Source organism: Plectropomus leopardus, chromosome 20 (genome assembly GCF_008729295.1).
Source record: "Plectropomus leopardus isolate mb chromosome 20, YSFRI_Pleo_2.0, whole genome shotgun sequence".
In the NCBI taxonomy this organism is placed as follows: domain Eukaryota; kingdom Metazoa; phylum Chordata; class Actinopteri; order Perciformes; family Serranidae; genus Plectropomus; species Plectropomus leopardus.
The window spans coordinates 19,174,785-19,197,900 of NC_056482.1; the positions used below are offsets into that span (position 1 = coordinate 19,174,785).

General features: G+C 37.6%; 1 protein-coding gene across 1 annotated transcript in view; it reads left to right on the forward strand.

Moving 5' to 3' along the window:
* si:dkey-247m21.3 (5-hydroxytryptamine receptor 4) overlaps positions 1 to 22,224 on the forward strand; it is a 46,389-nt gene extending 24,165 nt beyond the window's left edge. The window contains exon 7 of the mRNA XM_042509386.1: positions 21,784 to 22,224. Coding sequence (XP_042365320.1) covers positions 21,784 to 21,877 — 94 coding nt within the window. The 3' untranslated portion in view covers positions 21,878 to 22,224. The remainder of the gene's footprint in view (positions 1 to 21,783) is intronic.
* The last annotated feature ends 892 nt before the right edge of the window (positions 22,225 to 23,116 follow it).

Below are 23,116 nucleotides of genomic sequence, written 5' to 3' on the forward strand. Positions count from 1 at the left end.
ACACTAGAATACTAGACAATAGAATACTAAATTCCAGATTAACTTGACAACAATTAAAGCTTCGAGGCATTCGAATAAGTACTAGAAATAATATACTAAGCCTGCCTACATTTACCCCTGGTAATGGACATGCTTCAGTTGGAGAGCAGTGGCACTCTTGCATACAGTGCTAAATAAATCATTCATGGAATTTAAGCCCATGTTGCATATAAAGATGTTTTAGCATATCGCTTGAGTTTCCAGTCTGACGTGAAATAATCATTTTACAAACATTACAGGCTGTCATCTTTCTTCATGCAATGAAGTCACGCTTTGGACAGTTTTTGTTCTCTGTTGCAAATTTTCATTATGAAAGATGTGTGAGTTTGACATCATTGTTTTCCAACTGTCAGAAAAGCATGCTTACTCTTATCTGCATGTTTCAACACAGTTGATAAGTTTGGAGGTATACGATTCTGATGGATCGGATAATTTAGAATAAGTTCTCGATTCCCATTCCTAAGTTTGCATGTGTTTATTGTCCTGCTGTCCTTTGAGTTAGAGGTCCATCAAAGGAGAAAATCAAAGCCTCAGACAGGAAACTAGGTTCATTTATCTCCTCTTGCAAAGAGAGATGGGTGTGCATTGGTCTGTTTCATTTGTATTTATATGTCTTTGATGCACTTGAAGAGAGGATAATAGATTGGGCTTTTAGTTGGTCCTTTTCTGTCTATTTGACACTGTAACTTGATCATAACATTTTGTGTAATCGCATCAATTTAAAAAGTTAGGGCAGTTGGCCTAAAGCTGCTGCAGCATTGGACCTTTGCTGAAAAAGTCCAGTGGATCTAACAAGGACATCACATTAATTATGACAAAGTGAAATATGGTATACATTACTGATTGGCTGCATGGATTCGGTTAGATTAGATTACTGCCTTTTTAAGTAAATTTAGAATATACATCCTACAGATCATACTATATTGGCAGTACATCAAAACCAGCAGCGAGATAGAAAATCACGTTTTGATGCAATCATCACCATATTTGAAATTAGTCATCATTTTTTATTTAGGCCATGTGTCATACCCTAATGTGTAAATAAGAGATGTGAACATGCTGTACCTTCTCTAGAAATACATTTTCATGATCATAGCAGCTGTGGTGTTCTGCAGATGGAACATTTTACCAGAAAAAAAGAAAACTGTCCTGCACTCAGACTTGTCAAATCAGTCAAATGGAACATAGTGTGTACTCATATTATAGATATGATGTCCTACCATGAGCTGTGTCATATGCTTTTTTTCTATTATGACCCCATTAAGGAATATGCTTAATTCTGCACTTTCAAGTTTCAGACTAAAGTCCAGATTTTGGCACACTTACACTATGTTTTGTGTACATAAATGCACAGCGGTGTTGAACTTCCTTTTTAGTTTGTTAGCATGTACAATAATAGGGAACAGTAGAACAATAGAAACTAGGGAGAAACTAGGAACTGACAACTCCTATTATAAAATGTTTTTGTTTGAAAGTTAATTTCATGTCGCTGTAAATTTTTCAAAGAGCCATAGGGGTTTCTTTGAGCTGAACTGAATGGATGAATTGGTTTTTTCCAAATTTTTACACATCAGATTCTTATTTTAATGTGAATGTATATCACAGTAATAGTCCAGCGGTCTGTTTTTTTTACAGCAGGGTTTCTGTTGACGTTAACAGTGGTGATTTAGTTGACATCTGTGTTTGTGCTCTCCTACGAGTGGGGATGATGGAGGAGGTGACTTGCTTGTGTCTGCACTGTTTAACTTTAACACAAGTACTTCACTGCCAAAGAGAAACACACATACAGACACACACACACACACACACACACACACACACACTGCTGATAAATTAATTTATACAAAATATGCACACTCAGGCATAGGAGATCCTCTAATATTGTCTAGAAATCATGAAACTTGACATACTGTACAATGCAAAAACACACACAAACAGTGCTATGTGTACCAAGTCTGTAATTTGTGGAAAGGAAGCATGCTGATCTTCTGCTTCTGCTCCAGTCATAGTGGTTTTTGTAATAATGTGTGTATTAGTCTGCGTGTGTGTTTCCATGGTATCTGTGTGCATTTTTTGGGGCTTTCTGTCTCTGTGTGTAGGAAACAGAAAGGCAAACAGTGTTAACTCCAATCTGATGTCCTCTCTTAAAATCTGTCTCAGACAGAAAACAGACTCAGACAATCAGATTAGAGCCGGCAGGATACTGGAAACTAAAATTACTGGAGGAATCCTGTCAAATTATTCTGTCAGTGAGCTGTGGGGTGTTGAGGCACAGTCTGTGGGCGGATGGTGTTTGTGTTCGTGTGGGTGTTTCTCTGCTGTGTAGTTTTTAGAAGCACAAAGAATTGTCCTCCATCTTTTATTTATCCCCTCTGCGCGTGTGTGTGCGCACACCCGTGTCCTTGTGGGCGTACAAACAAAAAAGTCGGTCAGTTTGTCAGAATTGGACCCAACAAAAGGCAGATTTGTTCTGTAAGGACAGCTATTTTTTCGTTTTCCAAAGACTGCAAACAGCCTTCAGCTTGCTGCACCTTAAAAAACTCTGTGCCACTTTATGCTGTGGTCAGCGACAGTCTTCTGAAGCCTGGCTAAAGATAAATAACATTTTTTCTCAGTCATTTTCAGCCAGTTTTGTGCCAAAGGAAGATCAACAAAAAAAAAATGTGTTTGTCTGTTTCTTTAACCCTTTGAAACCTGGGCAAATTAGCCTAATTTCTTTCAAAATCATGGGAAGATGAATGAGCAACTTAAGAAAGAATAACTTCGAAATTAGGGAGAAAATTCCCTGAAAATTAGCACGTGTGTATAGACAAAGTTCTGAGGAAATTTTTCCCCAGATTTTTAAAAAATAATTTCCTAAATAACTGTCTTGCAATTTCCAAGAAAAGTGATGTCATACCAGGTTTCAAGGGGTTAAAACAGATGATAACAAGCGCCCCTTTGCAATTTTCATGTTTGTTTGTTTTTTTTCTAAATGTGAACAACTACAGAGGAGCCTGGTGGGGCAGTGGAAAAAGCAGGCACCCCACGTACAGAGATTGTGTCCTTGCCATAGCAGCCGTGGGTTTGATTCTGGCCTCTGCCCTTTGCTGCATGTTGCCCCCTCTCTCTCTCCTTCTTTCACACTAAAGCTTTCCTGTCATTAAAAGGTACAAAAGCCCAAAAAAATAATCTTAATTACAAAAAAAGTACTGTTAGTGCCTACAGGGCAGAAAATCAACACGAAACCGCAGAATACTTTGGAAAATAATCAGCAGTTATTTTATGTACACAACTTGAATCAATGGAGAGAAAAAAGCCAAATGACCAAAATGTTCCCATAAGATGATAATGAAACTTGTTCCACTCTTGTTCCTCCAGTTTTAGATTGGTTTGAATTTGTAGCTTGAATGAAGTCTTGAATCTTTAAATCAATCTTTGGACTTTTTTTTTTTTTTTTTTTTACCATAGTTTTTTAAAAAAAAATTGGTTGTGGTTTATGATTCACTCTGCATCCCTGCTCTGCTAACAAAATATTCCTCATGGACAAACACCATTGTTGTGATCTTTTCCCACTATGAATGTCCTGAGGCTGTTTTTTTGACTAGTCCTAACAACAAATGCCCACACAAACACACACATACACACTGTAGTCACTCACAGCTCAAACAGTGGATAGTAGCCACTTGTTTGTGATTAGAGTCATAACAAAGACGTTGTGTTGTGCCCACTGAAGAAAGTAGAAAAGATATCAAGACCATCTGAAACAGGTTAAAGCTGTTGAGTAAATACAGTGGCAGTGTCCCTTGGGTCCTTGTGTTGCTCCAAAATGATGATACTGTACATCTTTGTTTTACTCTGTTTTAGTCTTGCAACATTCACACGAAGCTGACAAGCAGACAGGGTTGTTTGTTCACTCATATTATCACATTAGCATCCCACAAATGGTTATTTCATGTTATGTACTAAAGTTGATTTTCATAGCCAAGTTATGTAGACTTTCAGACCTTATACTCTCTCTTTACTTCCATCAGTGAACTGGTCATGTGATTGAAGCCTTCCCAATTACATGGGTTATATGTGAATTTTTGGCTCATAATTACGTGTGTCATATAAAAATTGGTGCATGGAAACAGCCTGTCTACGTGCACCTTTAATTATCAAATTAAAGGCCGATGTGTTGCACATTTTCTCTATTCATTTATAAGATATTTTGTCTATAAAATGTCCGAAATTGGTGGGAAATGTTGACCAGTGTTTCCAAAAGCCCAAGGTGATGTCCTCAAATGTCTTGTTTTGTCCACAACACAAAAAATATTAGATTTACTTTCAGAGAGGGGTAAAGAAACCAGACAATACTTACATTTAACAAGTTTGAAAAGTGCAGTTTTTTTCTTTAAAAAATCACTCAAATTGACTATCAAATTAGCTGGCAGTTAATTTAATAGTTTACGTCAAGTTTTTTTTCCTGCAAAATCAATCAATTGCGAGTGATTCAAACAAGAGTGACAGGTGTGATACAAGAGGTTGATACGCTCTTAATGTGCACAAATCAGACTCCAGATTACAAATAAGGTGCCTTACTTTTACAGGCAAACCTGGATCTGTGCAGGTTAACTGGCACATGATGGTGCTACATAATAAAGCAGCATGCATACAGTTTGTAGGAAAGCCAGGAACGGCAATTATAAAATCCTGCTCCCCCTAAGTGTCAAATATCTGGTGAGAAAAACAACAAGCTAGTGTCCAACTCTTCCTGTAACCGTTAATCAGCTTCAGTGTGATCCACCCTGAGTTTCACCTTCAGCTCTATGCCGAGATCACAAGTCCTGCTGAGTCCCATAAATACAGTGGCCGCTGTTATCAGCCGTGTACAATCAGTGTGATTGTTATGTGATTCAACTATCTGGCAGTCAGTGCCAAAGCTCTTTAGTGATTTGAAAACAGAGAATCTGAAATCTCTCAGGACTGAAAGTTCATGTGGGAGACGAGTACGATGACTCAAGGCCCTGCTGCCAACTCAATCAATGCTGCTTTTTATATGACATGATATTTGAAAAAAAGAATCCAAATTAAAGACTAAACTGCCACTTATCTCAGGAAAAAACTGTGTCAAAATATATTTGTCCATCTTGGTTGACGATGGCAGTCATCCTTCAGGACTGCGTGAAGATTTAGTGTGATCACCTGTCGCTCTCACTTGGTTTATCCTTCACATCAGCAGGAGAGTCTTATCCTGTTTGTCCCACGATACTAAGAGCAGAGCAATGTCAAAATCATGAAAAAGCACATTTTGTGGACCACAGACACTAAGTTTAGACAGACAGGCCGGATGAGTGTAAACACTCCAATCTGTGATTTATTATGAGGCTTATATGATTTATTATTGTTTGATTGAAACCTAAAATCCTGCAGCTGCTCCTCTCTGCATCGCACTGCTCTCTCTCTCTGTGGTTTTTATCACGTGGATGATTTTTATGTTCTTTCTTTGTGGGTTTTTTTGTGTAACGTTGGTGTGAAACTTTGGTCTTGTTTCTATAATCACCTTCTTCGCTCTCTGTTTCTAGCCCACTCTTGCCTTTGTTTCCTCTCTCTTTACAAATTTGATTTTTGTGATTCACTCAAAAAAACTGATTGAAAGGGGTTTTTTTTTTAAAAGATTTTTCATCTCAAATTTAAAATGAAGAGTGAGAGACAACATGGGAAGAGAAAAGAAGAGACCTTGTGTTTCTGTCTTGTAAGGTTGTCCCTGTCTCTCATCTCTAATTTGGATCATCACATTTTTTACTAGAACAAAATAACAAGGAGAGGAAAGAACATGTGAGAGTACAATATGAAACTCACATCTAAGTAATAAAAAATAAGCAACCCAATACAGAAACCCAAATAACTGCTGTCCTAATAACTTCCTGTTCCACTTTAGTTGAGGACATCGGCTGCTGCCGTGTCTCTTCCTCTTCAGTTTTAGACTCGGTTTGGACATTCTGAGCTCATCTTTGTTTCTAAATGAAACTCATCTCTCCCTCTGTCTCCACTCTCCTCCGTGATAAAAACGTTTCCTTGGTTACAAATTGGACAGTAGAGTGGGCCCACCTGGGGAAATTGGCTGTTATAAATTCAGTCAGTTTTTTTTTCTTTTTGAGGACAAAGGGCTTACTTTGTTTTGGTTGGGGTTATTTTTCTTTAGCATGGCAAGGCAAATTTATTTATAAAGCACATTTCATACCTAAAAGGCAACCCAAAGTGCTTTCCAGATTAGTCAAGTCACAGCCCATTGTAGCTCAATCACAAAGCATGCCTTAAAGAGTTGTACAAATAGCTGATTTACTCATTTATTCAGTGGCTTAATGACACATTCTGCAGACAGTTGAATTTAAGTCCAATATTCACTCTCCTCTTTGCTCTGTTTTTGGTCTCTATAACTCCTGAGGGAGAATACCTCTCACTTTATCTGCTAAATGCTCGACTATGTTCACCATCTATTGGTGTGTGTCATCTGGTCCTGGACAGGAAGTGTAGGGATTTATCAGAGCTTTTTGGCTAAAATAAGACAGAAACACTATCTGAGCTGTGAGTGTGAATCAAAACAGTGAAGTTGGGGCCATCAAACCAAAACAAGGTAATGAAAGATGCAAAAGTGATCCACAGAGCTGAGGGAAACTGTGGTGTCAGGTGATAACTTTCTGTATCATGAGATGCAGAGCAGGTGGACCCAAGTGTAGGAGAAAGTAGACATCTTAAAAAGATCATTCTTTATACCACAGAAACAGCAACTGATCATCACACAACAAAATAAAGGATCTAACAAAGCGTGGGCCAAAAACCAGGACTTAAATACAAACTAGACTGACGAGGGGATGCAGTGCAGGTGGAGGAAGAAGGCAGAGAAGCTCAGGTGAGGGAAATAAGGTGATGAGGCAGAACAACAGGCTTGGAGAAACTGAGGAGCAGGGAGGACTAACAAGACTGACGCAGAACAGCTGTGTAGCCAAGGCAGTACAGGAAGGGAAAAATACAGCAAACTGAAACCCCAAAAAACCCCAATAAAACACAATCTACTCAAACAGGAAGATGTGTGACACCCACAGGCAGAGCACTTCTAATTAATTTCACAGAATTGACAAAAAAACAACAACCTGATTGTCAGCCAGAACAACAGGACTTCACCTCAGCTGACTGTTGGCCTGAAAAGAAATTCTGCTAAAAACAACACAGAGCAGGAAGATAAATCTTAACTTCCTTTCAGCACATTGAAACACTGAGATTTAATGTTGCACCAGATCTCCTGCCAGGCTTCAGAAGGGGCTCATGAGGACACCATCACAGTTTCATTAATGTTACCTTTACAAGTGCTGATCTACTGTACATGGTTTCCAACTGATGTCACCAACAACAATAAATGGATAAATGCTGTAGGTGATGATGAGTAACGGTGTGATCACACCTACAATCAGTCCAAACATTTCTGGAAATGTCAGACTTGTTACTTTTTTTTTTTTGGGGTGCTTGCAACCTCGTTTTTACCAGAACTGAACTTGTAAGCAAAAAAAAAATATGAGTCATGAGAAGCTAATTTACTTTACATCCTGCCAGGTTAGACATTTTAGCAACAAATGGGCAAAAACAAACCTGAGAATGTGTTTTTTTTTTTTTTTTTACACGCTATGGAAAAACCTATTGGGGGAAGCTATTTTTGCACATTTTCTTGTTTGCGTGTTTGTTTTTTTACTCTTTTTCTTTTTTAAAAATACATTTCAAAGGATTTTTTTGTACTTTTCACGAATTTCTTGCTAGCTGTTGGGTTGTTGCCTCAAGGCAATTTGCTCATTTTTCAAATGGTTGACTTTCCAAATATGAGAACCTGCTATTAATCACATCTTACATCTTTTTTCTGCTGCCCACAATCCTTTATGTTTTGGGGTTATTTTTCTGTAGTTGGAGTGGATCTCATGTTCATTTATTTCACTTTTATTTTTTTGCAAAACATGAGTTCAGAGAGCTGCTGAGAACTGAAGACTCAGTCAGTCTTTATCTGCTGACCTTGTTTTGGCTTCAGGTGAATCACATACTCAACATTTCTCCATCTGCTCAGAAGAGAGAAAAGCAGTGGACTTGTGTCTGATACAGATGATACAATGGCTCAGTTTAAATCTGTCATAAACGCTGGCGGTCTGCATGTGTATTGTGCAGTGCTGATATTGCATTTGGGGATAAGGTTCAAGCACTCTGCGGATTGGTTTGTTCATTTGTTTTCAATGTTCTTATCATGTGTTTTTACTTTAAACTCTGTCTGCGGACCAATTTTCCCTCATAGGAGCAGTAAAGATATAATTCAGTTCAGTCCAGGTCAGCTGAATTGCTTTTTAGGAAGAAAGAAGAAAGCCTCATGACAGACATTAAATATGACTTTACTGCCCCTCATTTCTTGAGGAAGTCACTGTGTGTATGTGTGTGTGTGTGTGTTGGGGATATCTAGTAGCTTGCTGCTGTAAGTGCTTAATAGGTTGTAAAATGGGAAGAAATTGTTCTGAGAAAGGCTCAATCTAAGGGCCTTTCTCAGAATGTGACTCTGAGAAAGTCACACACAAAAGATTTAAGAAAGACAGGGGAAGAGGATGACTGGGACAGAGGCAGAAATGAACTCTGTCAAACAAAGATTGCATCTGACAGCTGCCTCAAGTTGCCATCTTCATGTGAGAAAAGGGTCGAATGTTTTCCCGTAAGTGTGAAAGAGTGTGTAAATTGTGGATCAATAGGTGTGGCAGCAAACGCTTCAGGGTGTTGGACCAGGACACTATTTTTGTGCTCAGGTGATAATGTGACAAAAGGAGAGATGCTGAGTCCAAGTCTGGAGTTTAGACTGTTTATCTGAACCTGTTTTAATTTCCAGGGCCTCAGACATGGCAGTAAGTGGCCCTCGGCCTCTGTTATCAACACATAAGGCACCTTAAGACCCATCAGGCTTCAAACTAACTCTACTGTCTTACCGTCTGTGAAAACTTAGTAGGAAGATCGAGAAAGTCTGAGTAGGGTGAGAGGGATGGGTGGTGGATGAGTCAAACATGCACAGGACTTTCACCCAGAAGACCAGTGTTTGTGTCCCTTGTGAAACTTAGTCAACTTTTTTTTTAGTCAAATAACATATTAACTAGCATACAGCAGGTGACATACTCATCAACTGACATACTTATTAAGTTTGACTGTTTGTTACTAAGCCTAACTAAGTAGTTTTGTTGCCCAAACCTAGAGTATTTCTGGTGGTGAAAGACACTGTAGCACGGCATGAGCAGAAAATAACAAAGAAACTCACACATCCAAAAGTGATGTAAATGTGTGCTTAGAGCGTTGTAGTTTGAAGCATTCACTGACAGAACTGTTGTATTTGAAGCGTTGAGAGTAAGAATGTGCTAGTCATGTCAATGCATATCAAAGCAGGTACAAAATAAAGATTGTGTGACACACAACACAAAACTCATATATTCACACTGAATTTAGCCGCTGTTGCACTTTGTGGTCATGCACTTTGCTAAACTGCACACCAGGAGTAGCCGCTGAAGAGAATAAAAGCACTTTTTATTTATTTTCTTCCTCCAGAATCCCTCCTGCCTCTCTGCAATGTTCTGTGTGCTGTGAGCCCCTCGATGAACCAGACATTTAAAGGGTTTTTGTTGAAATTGTTTTGCCTAGAGTGTTTTTCTACTATTTGTTTCCTTAGCAACAGCAAGCAGGTAGGAGAAAATTATGTTTTTTTGTAACTCATGGGTTAGTCATCAAAATGGGTCACGGTCTGATTTCACTCGAATGTACTTAACAGATAAGACAGAATGACTGTAGCCTACATCGGTGTGACAGCCTTTTAATTACATATGTTTCTTTGGGGGAAAATGTGTCCATGTGTCAAAAGAAAAGAAGTTGCTTTAATGATAGTCATCATTTCATGAGTCATTTTAAGAACAGTGGCAGTGGGGGTTTCAGATGATGGTTAAAGGTGCACTGTTATGCTCTTTTTCAGGTTCATGCTTGTTTTTAAGTTTTCAACTAGAACATGTTTACATGCTTTGCTGCTCAGAAAACACATTTCCTCATGTTATTTTTCTCATACTGTCTGTGCATAAATGACTTAAAAGCTAAAATAACAAACAAACCGGTGAAAGGTAACGTCTCAGCCGCTGTCAGATCCGCCATAATCCACTAGCATTGGTGTTCTTCTGCTGTTCTCCAGACTGATTTTGACTGCAGACAGCTTCCAACTGCTTCACCTTTTACCAAAAGATAGAATCGGGTTGTCATATTTTTCATAGTTAAGTGAAAGTGCGTGTCAAGACTGTGTGTTAATATGAGTGAAATGTTCTGCATTTGGTTGATAAAAAAAATAGTTGCATGTTTTTGCTCAGTAGTGACAGGCCAGGAGTTCAGCAGTCCTTAGAGCCCCGTCCAACATTTCTGATACGGCCAGATAAAAGTCTGGCTATATCAGTCACTTAATTTAATTTTGATTGGATTTTATTAAATAAAAACAATGTTCACTCTTGGGCATAGATAGATATAACAATTGGATTTCTGAATCAATGTGAAAGTCTGACTGACTTTTTCTGCACTGTAAAAAATGAAAGTGTTTTAATTTAAAAACTTTAGTGTCAGGGCTGCTTTCAAATTTTAAGTTGACTGAATTTGAGAAGACAAATTTAGGTAATTTTATAATGATTCAAAACAAAGAAACTTGTATCATTTAAAAATAATCTTTAAAGGAGCACAACTGAATTAAAATACAGCTAATTAATACAATTATTTTGACTGTAAAAGTTTATTTGTTTTGAATCATTGCAAAATTACCTCATATTGTTCTCTTGCGTTCAGTTAACTTGAAATTTTAAGGCAGCCCGGATATAAACTTTTTTGAGTTAAAACAAATAGTTTCGCTTATTAGTGAGTTCATAGAACTATTATACAAAAAATGTTGGAATAGACTTAAAATACCAAGTTTGGGGGCATGATCTTGGCAGGGAAAGCGGAATTTCTCAGTAAAAACAACGGCTTTTGACGGATTGCTACAAAACACCCATGACTGGAGCCTAAAAGGCAGATGGAAACACAGCAGCTACTCACCAAAAAACAAGTGGTTCTGTTGTTTGTTGGTCTCAAATAGGGGTCAGCAGAGGGCCGTAGTTTGATAGGCATCTTTCTGAGATGACACATCAGCCATCATACTCTTCATCTCCTGAAAAATACATATACAAAATACATGTAATTTTAGAAACCTAAACAGATTTAATTCTTTGTGTCACAGTTTAAGACTGCCACTGTCACCGCACTCAAATTCATTGATCATTGTCTTACCAACAGATGAATGGAGGAGAACAGAAAATACAGCAGCCAGCTCTGAAACTTTGGATAAATCTCAGTATCCTTAAATGCATAGTTTCGTCAAACAAAGGCCTCAAAATGTTCAGTGATGTTCAATGAAACAAATATGGACTTTTTGCAATCAAGGTTTATTTTCTTGTAGAAAAACAGTCTAACCGTGTGGGGTGAACTTTGGAAAATAGTTTAGATGGTGACATAAACACAGTTTGTAGTTGATGGGGTGAAAAGCACAAAACAGGAAGGGGTTTGAAGAGTTCACCCAATACAATTAATGATTTGCTACGAGTCACAAGATGAAGTTTGGTATAATGATTGGTCATGATTTCACCCATTAAAAACGACAATGTGAAAAAATGCCAATAAGGAACAAATAAAATTTTCTTTTACTTTGACCTACATACGCAAACGTGCAGACATACAGCGTCTGAAATAGAAGCAGCATCTCACTCTCAGCTAGTCCATCTCTGAGAAGCAAGTGAGGTGGTTTAACTCCAGTGGGATGGGAGATCGGCTCCAATACTGAAATCATTCTCAGTCTAACAAAACAAGCTCTGTTTGGAGAAAGGAAGGGATTTTCTTTGTTTTCTTAAAGCCGGTGCTTGCTTTATGATGGTTCTGCACACAGACAGAGACGGCACAGAATCTGAGTGATATGGACAAAATTAATATTGCAATGGTATATTGAAGAACCACATCACATAAATAAACTGATCTCATTCCAGTGAGCTGTATAGCCCAATAAAGTATCATTTAAACATTTCTTTTAAAAATATTACCTCATTTTGGTTCTCATTTTGTGGAATTTCCACAACAAATATCAGTCTCTCAGCAGCATCGTATAATATAGCTGAAAGGTTAGCTGTAGATACTGATACCCATATTTAGAGAAGAGGACGCTATTTTTAACCTGTGTGACTAAATTGGCAATTCAATATAAAACACTGGCCAGTGTGCGCTATTTGACCAGTATTGAGAACCTCTGGTATTTTTGGATAATTATAGGTCGGCTGTGAACTTAATACTGTGTGGATCTATTACATCCTTAATTTTGCAAATAACCTACCATATTTGGCCAAACACAGGGGTTGTGTGATAATATTAGTCCCATGAGAATCAGCATCTCTGTCATTTTGGGGTTGTATATTTTTTTGCTTTTTTTTTTTTTTTGTTTTCTCTGCACCTCATTTTTGCCTCTTTCTGCATCAAGAGCAGCATTTTGTAGTATTAAACAGCAGATTGGGTGCAAATTCAGGAGGCTCATCTTGCTATACACCATTGAAACTCACCCCAAAAACATCAATTAACCCTTTAAAACCTGGATTGACATCAGTTTTCTTGTGTTGTGTTTAGATGCCTATATATAGTATTTAAAAACCTTTGAATCCTGAGCAAATTGGTTTGTTATATCACACAATCCCCCATATGCTTGTAATTAGACCTACATTACTTTAAAATCATCACTTGAAATGATACGTATAAAATGTAAAAAATGTAAGTTATCGGTGGTTTGCAGAAACGTACCATGCCAGCATTTCCTTCCGCTGAATGAGCTTATTGTTGATACTAAAAATGACTGATGAATTTATTTCTCTCAGACCTGTTTGAAGATGATGTTCGGTCAAGGCATTAAAATATTTTTTTGTCTCAAAAAGCTGCCACTGTATGTATCACCCACAGCAAACTAGCAAAAACAGGAAATGCAGGGGACTTTCTGTCCTAGAAACCCAAATCATGCTCAAGAAGAGGCTGCAGGAAACCACTGTAGACTGATGCTATCAGTTTTTGTCGGTCAGTCAGTGTCAAAGTTTGTGTTACTGCTTTGGCTTTGACATTTTTTGGCCATGTGAATGCAGTTGTAGACATCTTGGAGCACAGACTTCTACATATGCACGTACAGTCAGTATTTTCAGTAATCAGTATTAGTCAGCATTTTAAATTTTCTTAGAAGGAAAGATCCTCTAGTGGAGCGTCTTAGGTTTCTTGGAGCATGTTTTGATGTTAGAGGAGAATGAATTTGGCTCAGGACTCTTTTACCAATGTTAATATTTTGGATTTTTTGATGTGTGCATGTTTGTGTGCTCTGTGAAAGCTCAGATTATCCATAGTCTTTGATTTGTTTTAGTGCACGGTCTATTTATGAGCTGATGTTCATGTTGTGCCTCTAATGTTCTTATTTGGTTGGATCTTAAAAAAAAAAAGACTCTTCAGTTTGGAATTACTTGAGGTTTTGGAAAGAAAATGAGGTGTGTCTGGACAAGAGCATCAAATATCTTATACATTTACCCCTGTCAGCAAAACTAAATTCAAGGAGGAAGGCGGAGAGTGACATTGTTTAGAAGTTTGCAGAGACAAATCGAAGTAAAAAAAAAATCTGGGTCTCTGAAAGCCTGCAATGTACAATTAATATGGCCCAGTGTCCACAATCTATGTCAAAACAAAAACAAATCATGCAACTTTAATGTACAACAGGGTGAAACCCAGTAAAATGCTTTTTTTTTCACCACGGGAAGAGCTTATATATCAGGACAGAGAACAGAATAGTTCTGCTTCTCTTTTTCTGCTTTGTTTTGTTTACGAAGTTTTTGACACATTTCTGGTGTTCCTGTAATGAAAACTAAAACCAGAATACCTGGATTTCAGGTCCCAAATTGCATCCTTGGACTCCCAACTGACCTGCCCAAAATATTTGTTGTACTGGAAACACTGAGGCCCTTACTGGCCCAGATTCCTGAGTATCTTTATGAATTCAGACTGCCAATTAGCTGATGAATTTCCCTTGAGAGCCGGGAGCTGTCCAAGCAACGCTTCAGTCTGTACTTGTTGTTCTATTTATGTGTGTGTGTGAATGGACACAACTCTGGAAAAGTGTGTAAAGAAAGAAGTAAATGTCTTGGCTATTCTATTTAAAGGAATACTTCACCCACAAAATCACCATCTCAATTATTCATTCCCTGTTTAGTTGAGTTTGGGAGGTAAACGTTTTTCTTGCATGCCTTCATAGTAAGCGAAGAACCAAAAACCAGAGACATTTCTTAGCATGCTGAACGCAAATGTCTAATGATGAAAAAAAAAACAAAAAAAAAAAAACAACAAGTAACAACAAAAAGCAAATGAGTGTAAGATACTTTTACTGATGCATTGCAAATTGAAAAGAAAGATATGTTTTAGCCCTGGCCTTACTCAGCAATAAATTAACAATAATAAACACAGTACATCACATCGAGCCCCATTGGGTTTGGGCAGAGAATCAAAGCTCTTAATGGGGGCCCCATTTAGCAACAGCAAAACTAATTCATAACATCTGTTTACAAATGTTTACACAACTTGTGTAGTATAATCCAAGTCTAATTTATCTTTTTTTTATGCTTAGTATTTTCCAAACATATACATATTCAATAAAACTTTTATATTTAACAACACTTCCACATATAAGTGGCACTTCCGGGTGAGTGGGTGCATTACTGTGCTCCTACATTCCATTGAGCAGAGTTCAAACGCCAAAGGTCTCTTAGGTGGAAATGAGTAGTTCGCTTGGAGAGAATAAAACTAGCTGTTCCAGGGATAGACTCAGTGTTGCTGTGGGAAAACACACCTTATCTCCTTTCCCATCAGCGCTCCTTCCTCGCTACTTCAGCTCCCAAAGCAAGGAGATAAGAATGAAATTTGATTATTTAATGTCCCTGAAAGATATTAGTGCTAAATTAAAGGAACACAAACCTCTTATATCTTGTGTCGATCTCCCTTTAGGTCACATTACAGATCAGATGACATGACAGCAATGTTGTTTTGTGACTGAGAAGGAGACAAGGAATTTTAGCTATGGAAGTGAAAATAGGACAGGGTGCCTAGTGTGACTTTTCATGCATTTTGTCAGCAATAATAGGAGTGTAAATTACATATTTTAATAAATTTGCAAATATTTATTAGATAAATTTGCTTGTACAATGTGTATATATGTGTTATTACTTTGACATGAGTATTCCAGCTTCTATATTTTAGGATAGATACTGAATGCAAATTTGACACAGTCACATAAACATTAATAACAAATGTACAGATCAGTCATTACTGCAGTGTCTACATTTTAATGGCCAAACACAGGCACTTCTTTGTTTTGTAAATGTTCCAAGTAATTTTCTTGTAATTATAATGAATAATAATAATTTCTTGTCAATATATTTGAGGTCACTTCTTGAATGGAATCAGGCCTATTTGCTCAAGATTCAAAGGGTTAATTAAAAGCTTGAAGGACTTTTTTTCAGTGTTTTTTTTTAAGGAATGAGAAACATTATTTGTTTGTCAAACATCTACATATCATTGCAAGAGCAGTAAACTTACAGGGAAAAATAGGTCTATTTGTCATCACAAAACAATCAACAGCCTAAAGTAGTGCAAACTGTTGACAGACAGGAGAGGGGGAAACAGCCAACAGACACAAACAACTGCATAAACAAAAAATAAAGCAATAAATACATTTTCAAAGCTTCGTCCGAAATGCCTGCTGTTGGTTTAAATCCCCTCTTTCCCCCCCGAAAGACCTAAAAATCCCTTTAAAAATCAGATCAAGGAGTCTTTCTCACGATCTTTTCTTTCAGCATGTAGCTTTTTGATGTGTGTTTTGATCTACTGTTTCAATTTGTCAGACTGGAATTCAGCCACGGATCAACTGACGGAAAATGCAAATCTGGCAGCATATAGGCACCAGATGCAGTCATGGACAGTACATTGAAGACATGACCTGTACTGGGCTGTTTTTAACTTGGCTTTTTCTCCTGCTGCTTCTTTGAAAGAAACTCAGGCATGTTTCCACTGAAAGATCGCAAGTTTTTGGATTAAAGAAATTATAATAAATTAATGCCTTAAAAGTAATTAGAAGTTATTGTATAGCATTGAAAGTACAAGAGATTTTGAGGTGATCCATTTTTTTCTTCGTTTTTTGTCAAAAGGGCAACTGAAGGGCAGTTGGCATATTGGTTTAAAGCACAGCCGAGCAAACTCACGTTGTTTTAATAAGAAAGTCAGTCGATAATGATTGCAACTGAGATCTGATTTCATGCTGCACTTGGCGGGATTAATTTTCCACACAACAGCAGACAGTGAAGTCAGTTATCTTGATGAGGAGTTGGAGGTTTGCAAATGCCTCCTTTTTGTCGCATTCCACTGCCTAAAAAAGACCCAAATAACCATGTATTGTTTTGCAAATACATTTTTAATGAACAGTTGTGATCAGGGCTAAACACAGTGAGGAATGCACTGCATATACTGTTGCGTCTTCACAATAAGACACAACAGTAAGTAAGACGCAATTTTATAGTGAAGCAGAAGCAATAGGAAATGTTGGGTTTGCATTATCAGTAACTTCATACAGCTATTTCGGTTTCATGAGAGTGAACAGTAAACTGTGAGGCTTATATTAAAGGGACCTTTTAAAGTAGGGTTGTAAGAGGTACTTAACCATAGAAGTACCAACACGGAAGCCAAGCAATGTACTGCTGTTGATGGGAGCAACAGCAAAATGGATTTTAGCCAACTAAAAGAAGTGACATATAAACAAATTAATTAGTTTAAGTTTATCAGAATATTTTCACCACTTAACCTTGCTGTCAGAAAGTGATTTCCAAAGGGAAACAGAGGAGATTATATTGCTCTCTTGAGCAAGCCAGACTGAGAAAAAAACATTTTTTTTAGATGGGATTTTTTTGGTGGTCAAAATGCATTTTGTTGCCGCCCCCTCTACAACAGTACATTGCTGAGCTTTTGCGGTGGTAGGCTACGCCAGTCTGATCCTCCAAACCCTCCACTGATAACGGATACCTCATACAACCTCACTTCAAAAGAGCCAAACTACCTCTTTCACGAGATCAAGTTCAAACATTAAGGCTGGATTACACACTGCATCCTTTCCTGAGAATCTTATGTATGAGTGGAGACACTCTGAATCCAGGGCGGGAATGGCGGACTCCGCCACTCAGCCACACTGAAAACTGCCTTAAAAAGGGGTTATAACTGAATGTAACTGAACGTATTTACACTAAATGGCTATTGCTGAAAAAGCAGTCTATAGATGAGGTTTCATGTCATGAAAATCTTACGCAAACAAGAGGTTCTGCTGTCCTTGCCCCTGCTGCGTACAGCATCAGAATAGAAACAGAAACATATTCGAAGATTCCCATGAGAGAAGTTAGCAAAACACCACAAGTCGTTTCTCCTTTCTCTTCTTCTGACCGCATGCAAGGCTTCGCTGCTCCCTACAAGATTTTATTTTTACCATAATTGACAGCTGACACAGCCTCACAAAACGTTTCACTGCCCTCAAACTAAAGAAAATGATGGAAAATGACCAAAGTGCACATGTAATGCAAGAGACATCCCTCTCACCTTTTCCTTTTTGCCCCGAAATTGGACAGTGAAAAAGCAGAAAGTGAGTCAGATTAGAGGAGACACATGAGGGAAAGCTCTGGTGGGATATAACCACTAAAATATCTGTGGACAAAATGTTAGCCCTGTGGTTTCTGCATGAAACTGATGTTATAAGATTTGATTTAACGTGTGGGAAAGTTCCAAAACTCCCTTCCCTTCTCTTTTTTTAATGTTCTCTTATGGGGGCAAAATAGCAGTTTCAATTTTTTTAATGCTTGAGATGAAACTTGCCGAATTGAAGCTACACTTTTGGTTAAAAGCTGCTGCACGTCAGAGGGAAGATATGTGCAGTGTGTGGGACTCATATATTCAATGTGTATGTTTTAAGGGTCATGTATCATGTGATATATGAAGTCAAAACATCTACTTGGGGCCTTACAGATAAGATTTAAGGATAATATGTCTGTGTTTTGCAAAGAAGAATACCATATATGTAAGTCCAGCAAAGTGACCCCGGGTCTCAAGCAAATGAGAATTAATTTGTGGTGATAAGATGTATAAACAACTTCTTTGCTCTAAAAGCGGGACATTAGAGTTTTGGTCAAACTGTTCATGTGAATTTAAACATGAGTAAATCTTAAGCTGCAGGACAAATCCAAACTGCACCCAAGATGTTTAGGAAAGCATTAATTTAATGACGCAAAATGTAAGCATGAATTTGTTTAGGATTGACTTAATGTGGTTTTGATCTTCATCCCTACAAAAACTTTGCATGTAGTTAATGATGCGTAGGGTCGGGTCTCTGGGGTAAACCAGGCTTTGTTTTGCCTCATAAAGAGCTAAACAGATGAAAAAAAAAATCATTTTGCAGTGGATACTATTTGAGGATCTCTGCATGACAATTTGATTAAAATAAACTTAATAAACTTCTAATCTTCCTCGAGGCAGTGGGGCCAACTGCTGCTGTTGTTCACTTGAATTCACTTCATGTTGTGTCCAGATGTCGAGATTGACTGCTTACAACTTCAGATTTTGGCTCATAATTGTCAGATCTTTTTCTTCAGTGTCATGCTAATCCAGGTCTGTACAGTGCAAACAGGAAGTGCGAGTAGCCAAAGCAGCATGACAGAGTGCAAACACACACACGCGATTTCATTCAAAAATATGAAAAAAAAAACGCAACTTTGTAGATTTAGAAAATCAGTTTTAAAAAGCTAATAATTATGTCACAAAATCATTATAATTACCCTATATTGCCCAGAGTTAGTTTGTTTTTTAAGATGTTTTATGTTTTTTTTAATGTACTAAAAGCATCTGTAAAATGTTCATATTTAGCATCTTAAATTTGTTTTCAATACAAGATTCCCTCCTGGTAACTCCGCTCCACCACTCAGTAAAGGTCAAGGAAAGATTGTGGTCTTGGTTCAGTATTTAAGTCAGCTAAAGTTAACTCCCATTTGAATCTTGAATCATGTTGATTTTTTCCACTATAGATTTTTTTCTGACCTTAACCATGTTTTCAGTATCCTGATCCATGCTGCAAATTACATTTCCCCCGGAACATATTTGCCAATGCAGATTAGTTGTGTATGAGTGTAATTTGTTTGGGACAGAGCTACATTTCTGTGGTGAGATTTTTGACCTCAGACTCTCTTTCCGTGTTTGTTTGTAATCCGGATGCATGTTTCCCTGAATTTTCTCCTCAGCATTATTATCTTATTCTGATCCCTCCCCTGGTGGCTGCTGCAAGTCTTTTCCCTGACTGTGTGACAGACTGACAGAGACATGGACACACAGAGTGTGTTTACACTGTAAACACACTTGCTGGACAGAAAACACACAAAACAGAGAAGTAGAAGTTACAGAACATTTCTGTTTATAGTTCCCCCTCGCCTGCCTCCACATGGGACTGTGTGTGTGTGTGAGTGGCTACTGTAGTGAATACTAACAACTAGCAAATCATGGAGGTTTACCTGAGGGTATCTAACTGGACTTCCGTTCAGGTGTGTGTTAATTCGTGTGTGTATTTTCTAGGTGCTTATGAGGTCCTGTAGTCTTCACACAGAAGGACGCATTATTAAATTCCTCCACTGTTAAGGACTTTTTGCCACTTCAGCCAAGTTTATTGTTTCCATTTGCTCTGGGACTGAGCAAAAGTTAATTTATGGTTTATCGAAAGACACGCTGGTGGAAAGACATATTACTGTTCATTTTCTCAGTGGAACATTTAACTAGTTAACTCTGAAAAACATGTTGAAGTGGATGATTAGTCTGCATGTCAATAATGGTTGTTCCTGGAAGTATAAGTATAATAATTTAAACTACAGTATTTTGCTTTTTTAAAAATGTATTAAACCCCTGAAAAACGTATCTCTATTCATTAATTTTGTATATTCGTATGTTTTTACCATGAAAAAAAATCACAGTTGAAATGAGCTGAATTTAATCAATCTACTTTTTGTAGATGAACTCATTGTGAGTGCCGAAGTAGTGCGTGTTGGCCGTACTCTTCGGTTTACTGGCTAATGTGGCAAAGTACAGGCGCTCGCTCTGTGTGACACACACACACACACAAACTGTTGTTAGAAACTGATGTGAGACCAGTTCACATCTGTGATCTCATCAACTGAATAGACTCTGGCTCCAAATAACGTCACCACTGCAAGATGGAAGCGGACGTATCTGGGATATTTTAGCTTTGTTATTGTTTAGTGGGAGGATGTAGAGATGTCCATGTTTAAACAACATCTTTGACTGTGCCCTGGAATTTCCCGAACAGAGTAAAAAATGTAGAACCAAAAGTTTCAATGATCAGTGTCCTGAATCCACAGTATTTCTCTCAGCTAGCTACATTCTTCATGAACACACTTGTCGAGTGATCCACTGCTAAGAGTACGACAACAGTCAGAGGACAGAGTGTCTGCAGATAGATACACTGCCAAATACTTCTAGTAGGTCAAAAGTGCTGACTTACTTTTGTATTGTTTTTCAGGAATATCATGCATAGTATACCTTTAGGTTTCCATAGGACAAAAACATGTTACAGTAGTTGCCATACTTGGAAACACTAAAACTTTCAAGGCTGTAAAACAACATTAACGTTGTGGACTAACATCCATTCGGATAAAACAAATACATTTTGCTGCTGAGTTAACCTCACAGACCAATAAAAACATACAGCGCAATGAATCTCTAAATATTTTCCTTTTTGCTATGTTAAGTATTTTTGTATTTGCACTTTAAATAAATTGTTACTGCAAAAACTAAACAAATGCTAAAATATCTTTTTGCTTTTTTAAACTTTCAATATGTGTTGGCCTCAGAAAGTGTCTTTTTTTTAACCCTGTCTCTCAGAGGATTTTGCTGCCTACTTTGAGAAGAATGTCTACAATAGTTCCCAGTCGCTCTTTATTCGATTCCCATGCCTCCTTCTTCTGTTCCCACTGACTCTTTCACAGAAACCTCTCTGCTTGTTTCTGCCAGCACAACTATGATACTTTTTAACATTTTTCTCCTGCACTTTACTTACAATACCAATCGAGTCTTTTTCTTTGATTACTGGAGGCAGATTTTCTGTAAAACTATCTTTTGTTTTGATTTTACTTGTTTTATTCTTATTGCGGAAGTCCTTGTGATGACAGATGTCCTGACAATGAGACATTACAGGCTAAAGTCAGCAGGAAAAACCTACAAGATCACCTACCTACTGTGTAACTGTGAACTGTCAATTATGCATACATCGACATGTATGAAAAAAATCAATAAGGCCTTTAAAGTCTTCTATTATGTCCTAACGTCAATCATATAGATAGGTAATCACAAGTGTCAATACATTGAATGGCTACCACTGAAAAAAACTGAACAAAATTAAAAAATGGGGTTCATTTCATCAAAATGTCAAAAGGAATAGCTCAGCAGACAAAGGACGAATTCTTAAGTTAGACATGCGTTAAATCTTGGTTAGAATTAAAAACGCATTGACAATTTTATAAATTGTGTAACAACAAGAGCATTTACTAAAGAAGTCTGTCTTTTCTTCAGATTGTCCTTCCTGCCAAATCGGAGCTACAGCGACAACGGTCGGACGATACTGGCCAACGAGCAAGAGTCCCAGGACTCTCTTGGGCCACTATGAGGACGTCTTGACAGAGCTGTGACTTTATCTGCTGATGTGTGTGACCTGACCTCTTGTCTGACCTGGATATCCACTCTATGATTCAGCATCATATGACTTTTTTTGAATGCGTATGTTGATGCAGTCAAGGGTTAGAGTCAGATCTGACTTATGGTGACTCTGAATGAGAAAAAAATGAACCATCTTGACCCAAATTACTGGTTGTAGAGAGTCTGTGAACCAAAACACACTGCCAATATGTCTCCAGGTTCTTTAAAACCCAAAGAACTGTTCTTCTCAGTCAAACATCTGAATCACAAGGAATGAGTCAGCGTCCAGCGCTACACATCCCAGAAAACTACAACACACTACTGGTAACCATGATGGATGAGGCAAGATTCCTCCTGTGCTTTTTCACCTCTGTGATGCCATCGGATCATAGTCACAACAGAGCTGACTGCCGGCTGGTCACACTGGTGACTGCAGGTCTCTTTAAAGTTCAGTTTATTGTCTGTATTCTTGTCTTTTACCAGCATCAACTGCACTCTGAAGCTGCTGAATGTAATGTCAAAAGTGGATGTTTTTTATTTGTATCATTTATTTCATATTCTGTTTTGAAACAGCAGTTAACAGAACAGCAGTGGTTGAGGACGTGAAATCAGAAATGGACGACTTCAGTCAGATGAAACACAGCAACATAGATACTGTTCTATCATCAATCATTGTGATGAAACACTTGCCTAAACCTTTTGTGGCACATAAAATATTGTTGCACTTAAATTTGTGTGTTGAAGTATGTTGTGTTGCATGTCCGTCCACACCCAACGGAGCTGGGAATCGCTAAAATATTCCGATACGAGTAGCCTTAAAGTCATTATACAGCAGAAATGCAGCTCAGATCAATATAGAGCTGTAGAGCTGGCTGTTTTTCTGAGTTTGTTTGGCAGTACAAGTGACCCCTTCATATTATGTGGAGTGATTTAACCATTTGAAATGTGGATCAACATCAGTTGTCTTGCACAGGTTTCACAGGTATTTAAACTGTTAAAACGTGGGCAGGTTTGAATGAAATCATGAAATGTCCTGCAAATTGCAAATAAATAGCAAAAGGTGACAATAAAATTACCTAAAAAGTTTGCTAAAAATAAATTGAAACAGAAAATCATTAGAAAATTATGAAATATATAAAAATTGAAAAATCTAAAAAAAATATATTTGTTTTTATTATTTCATTTTTTTTTTTTTTTACTTTAATTTGGT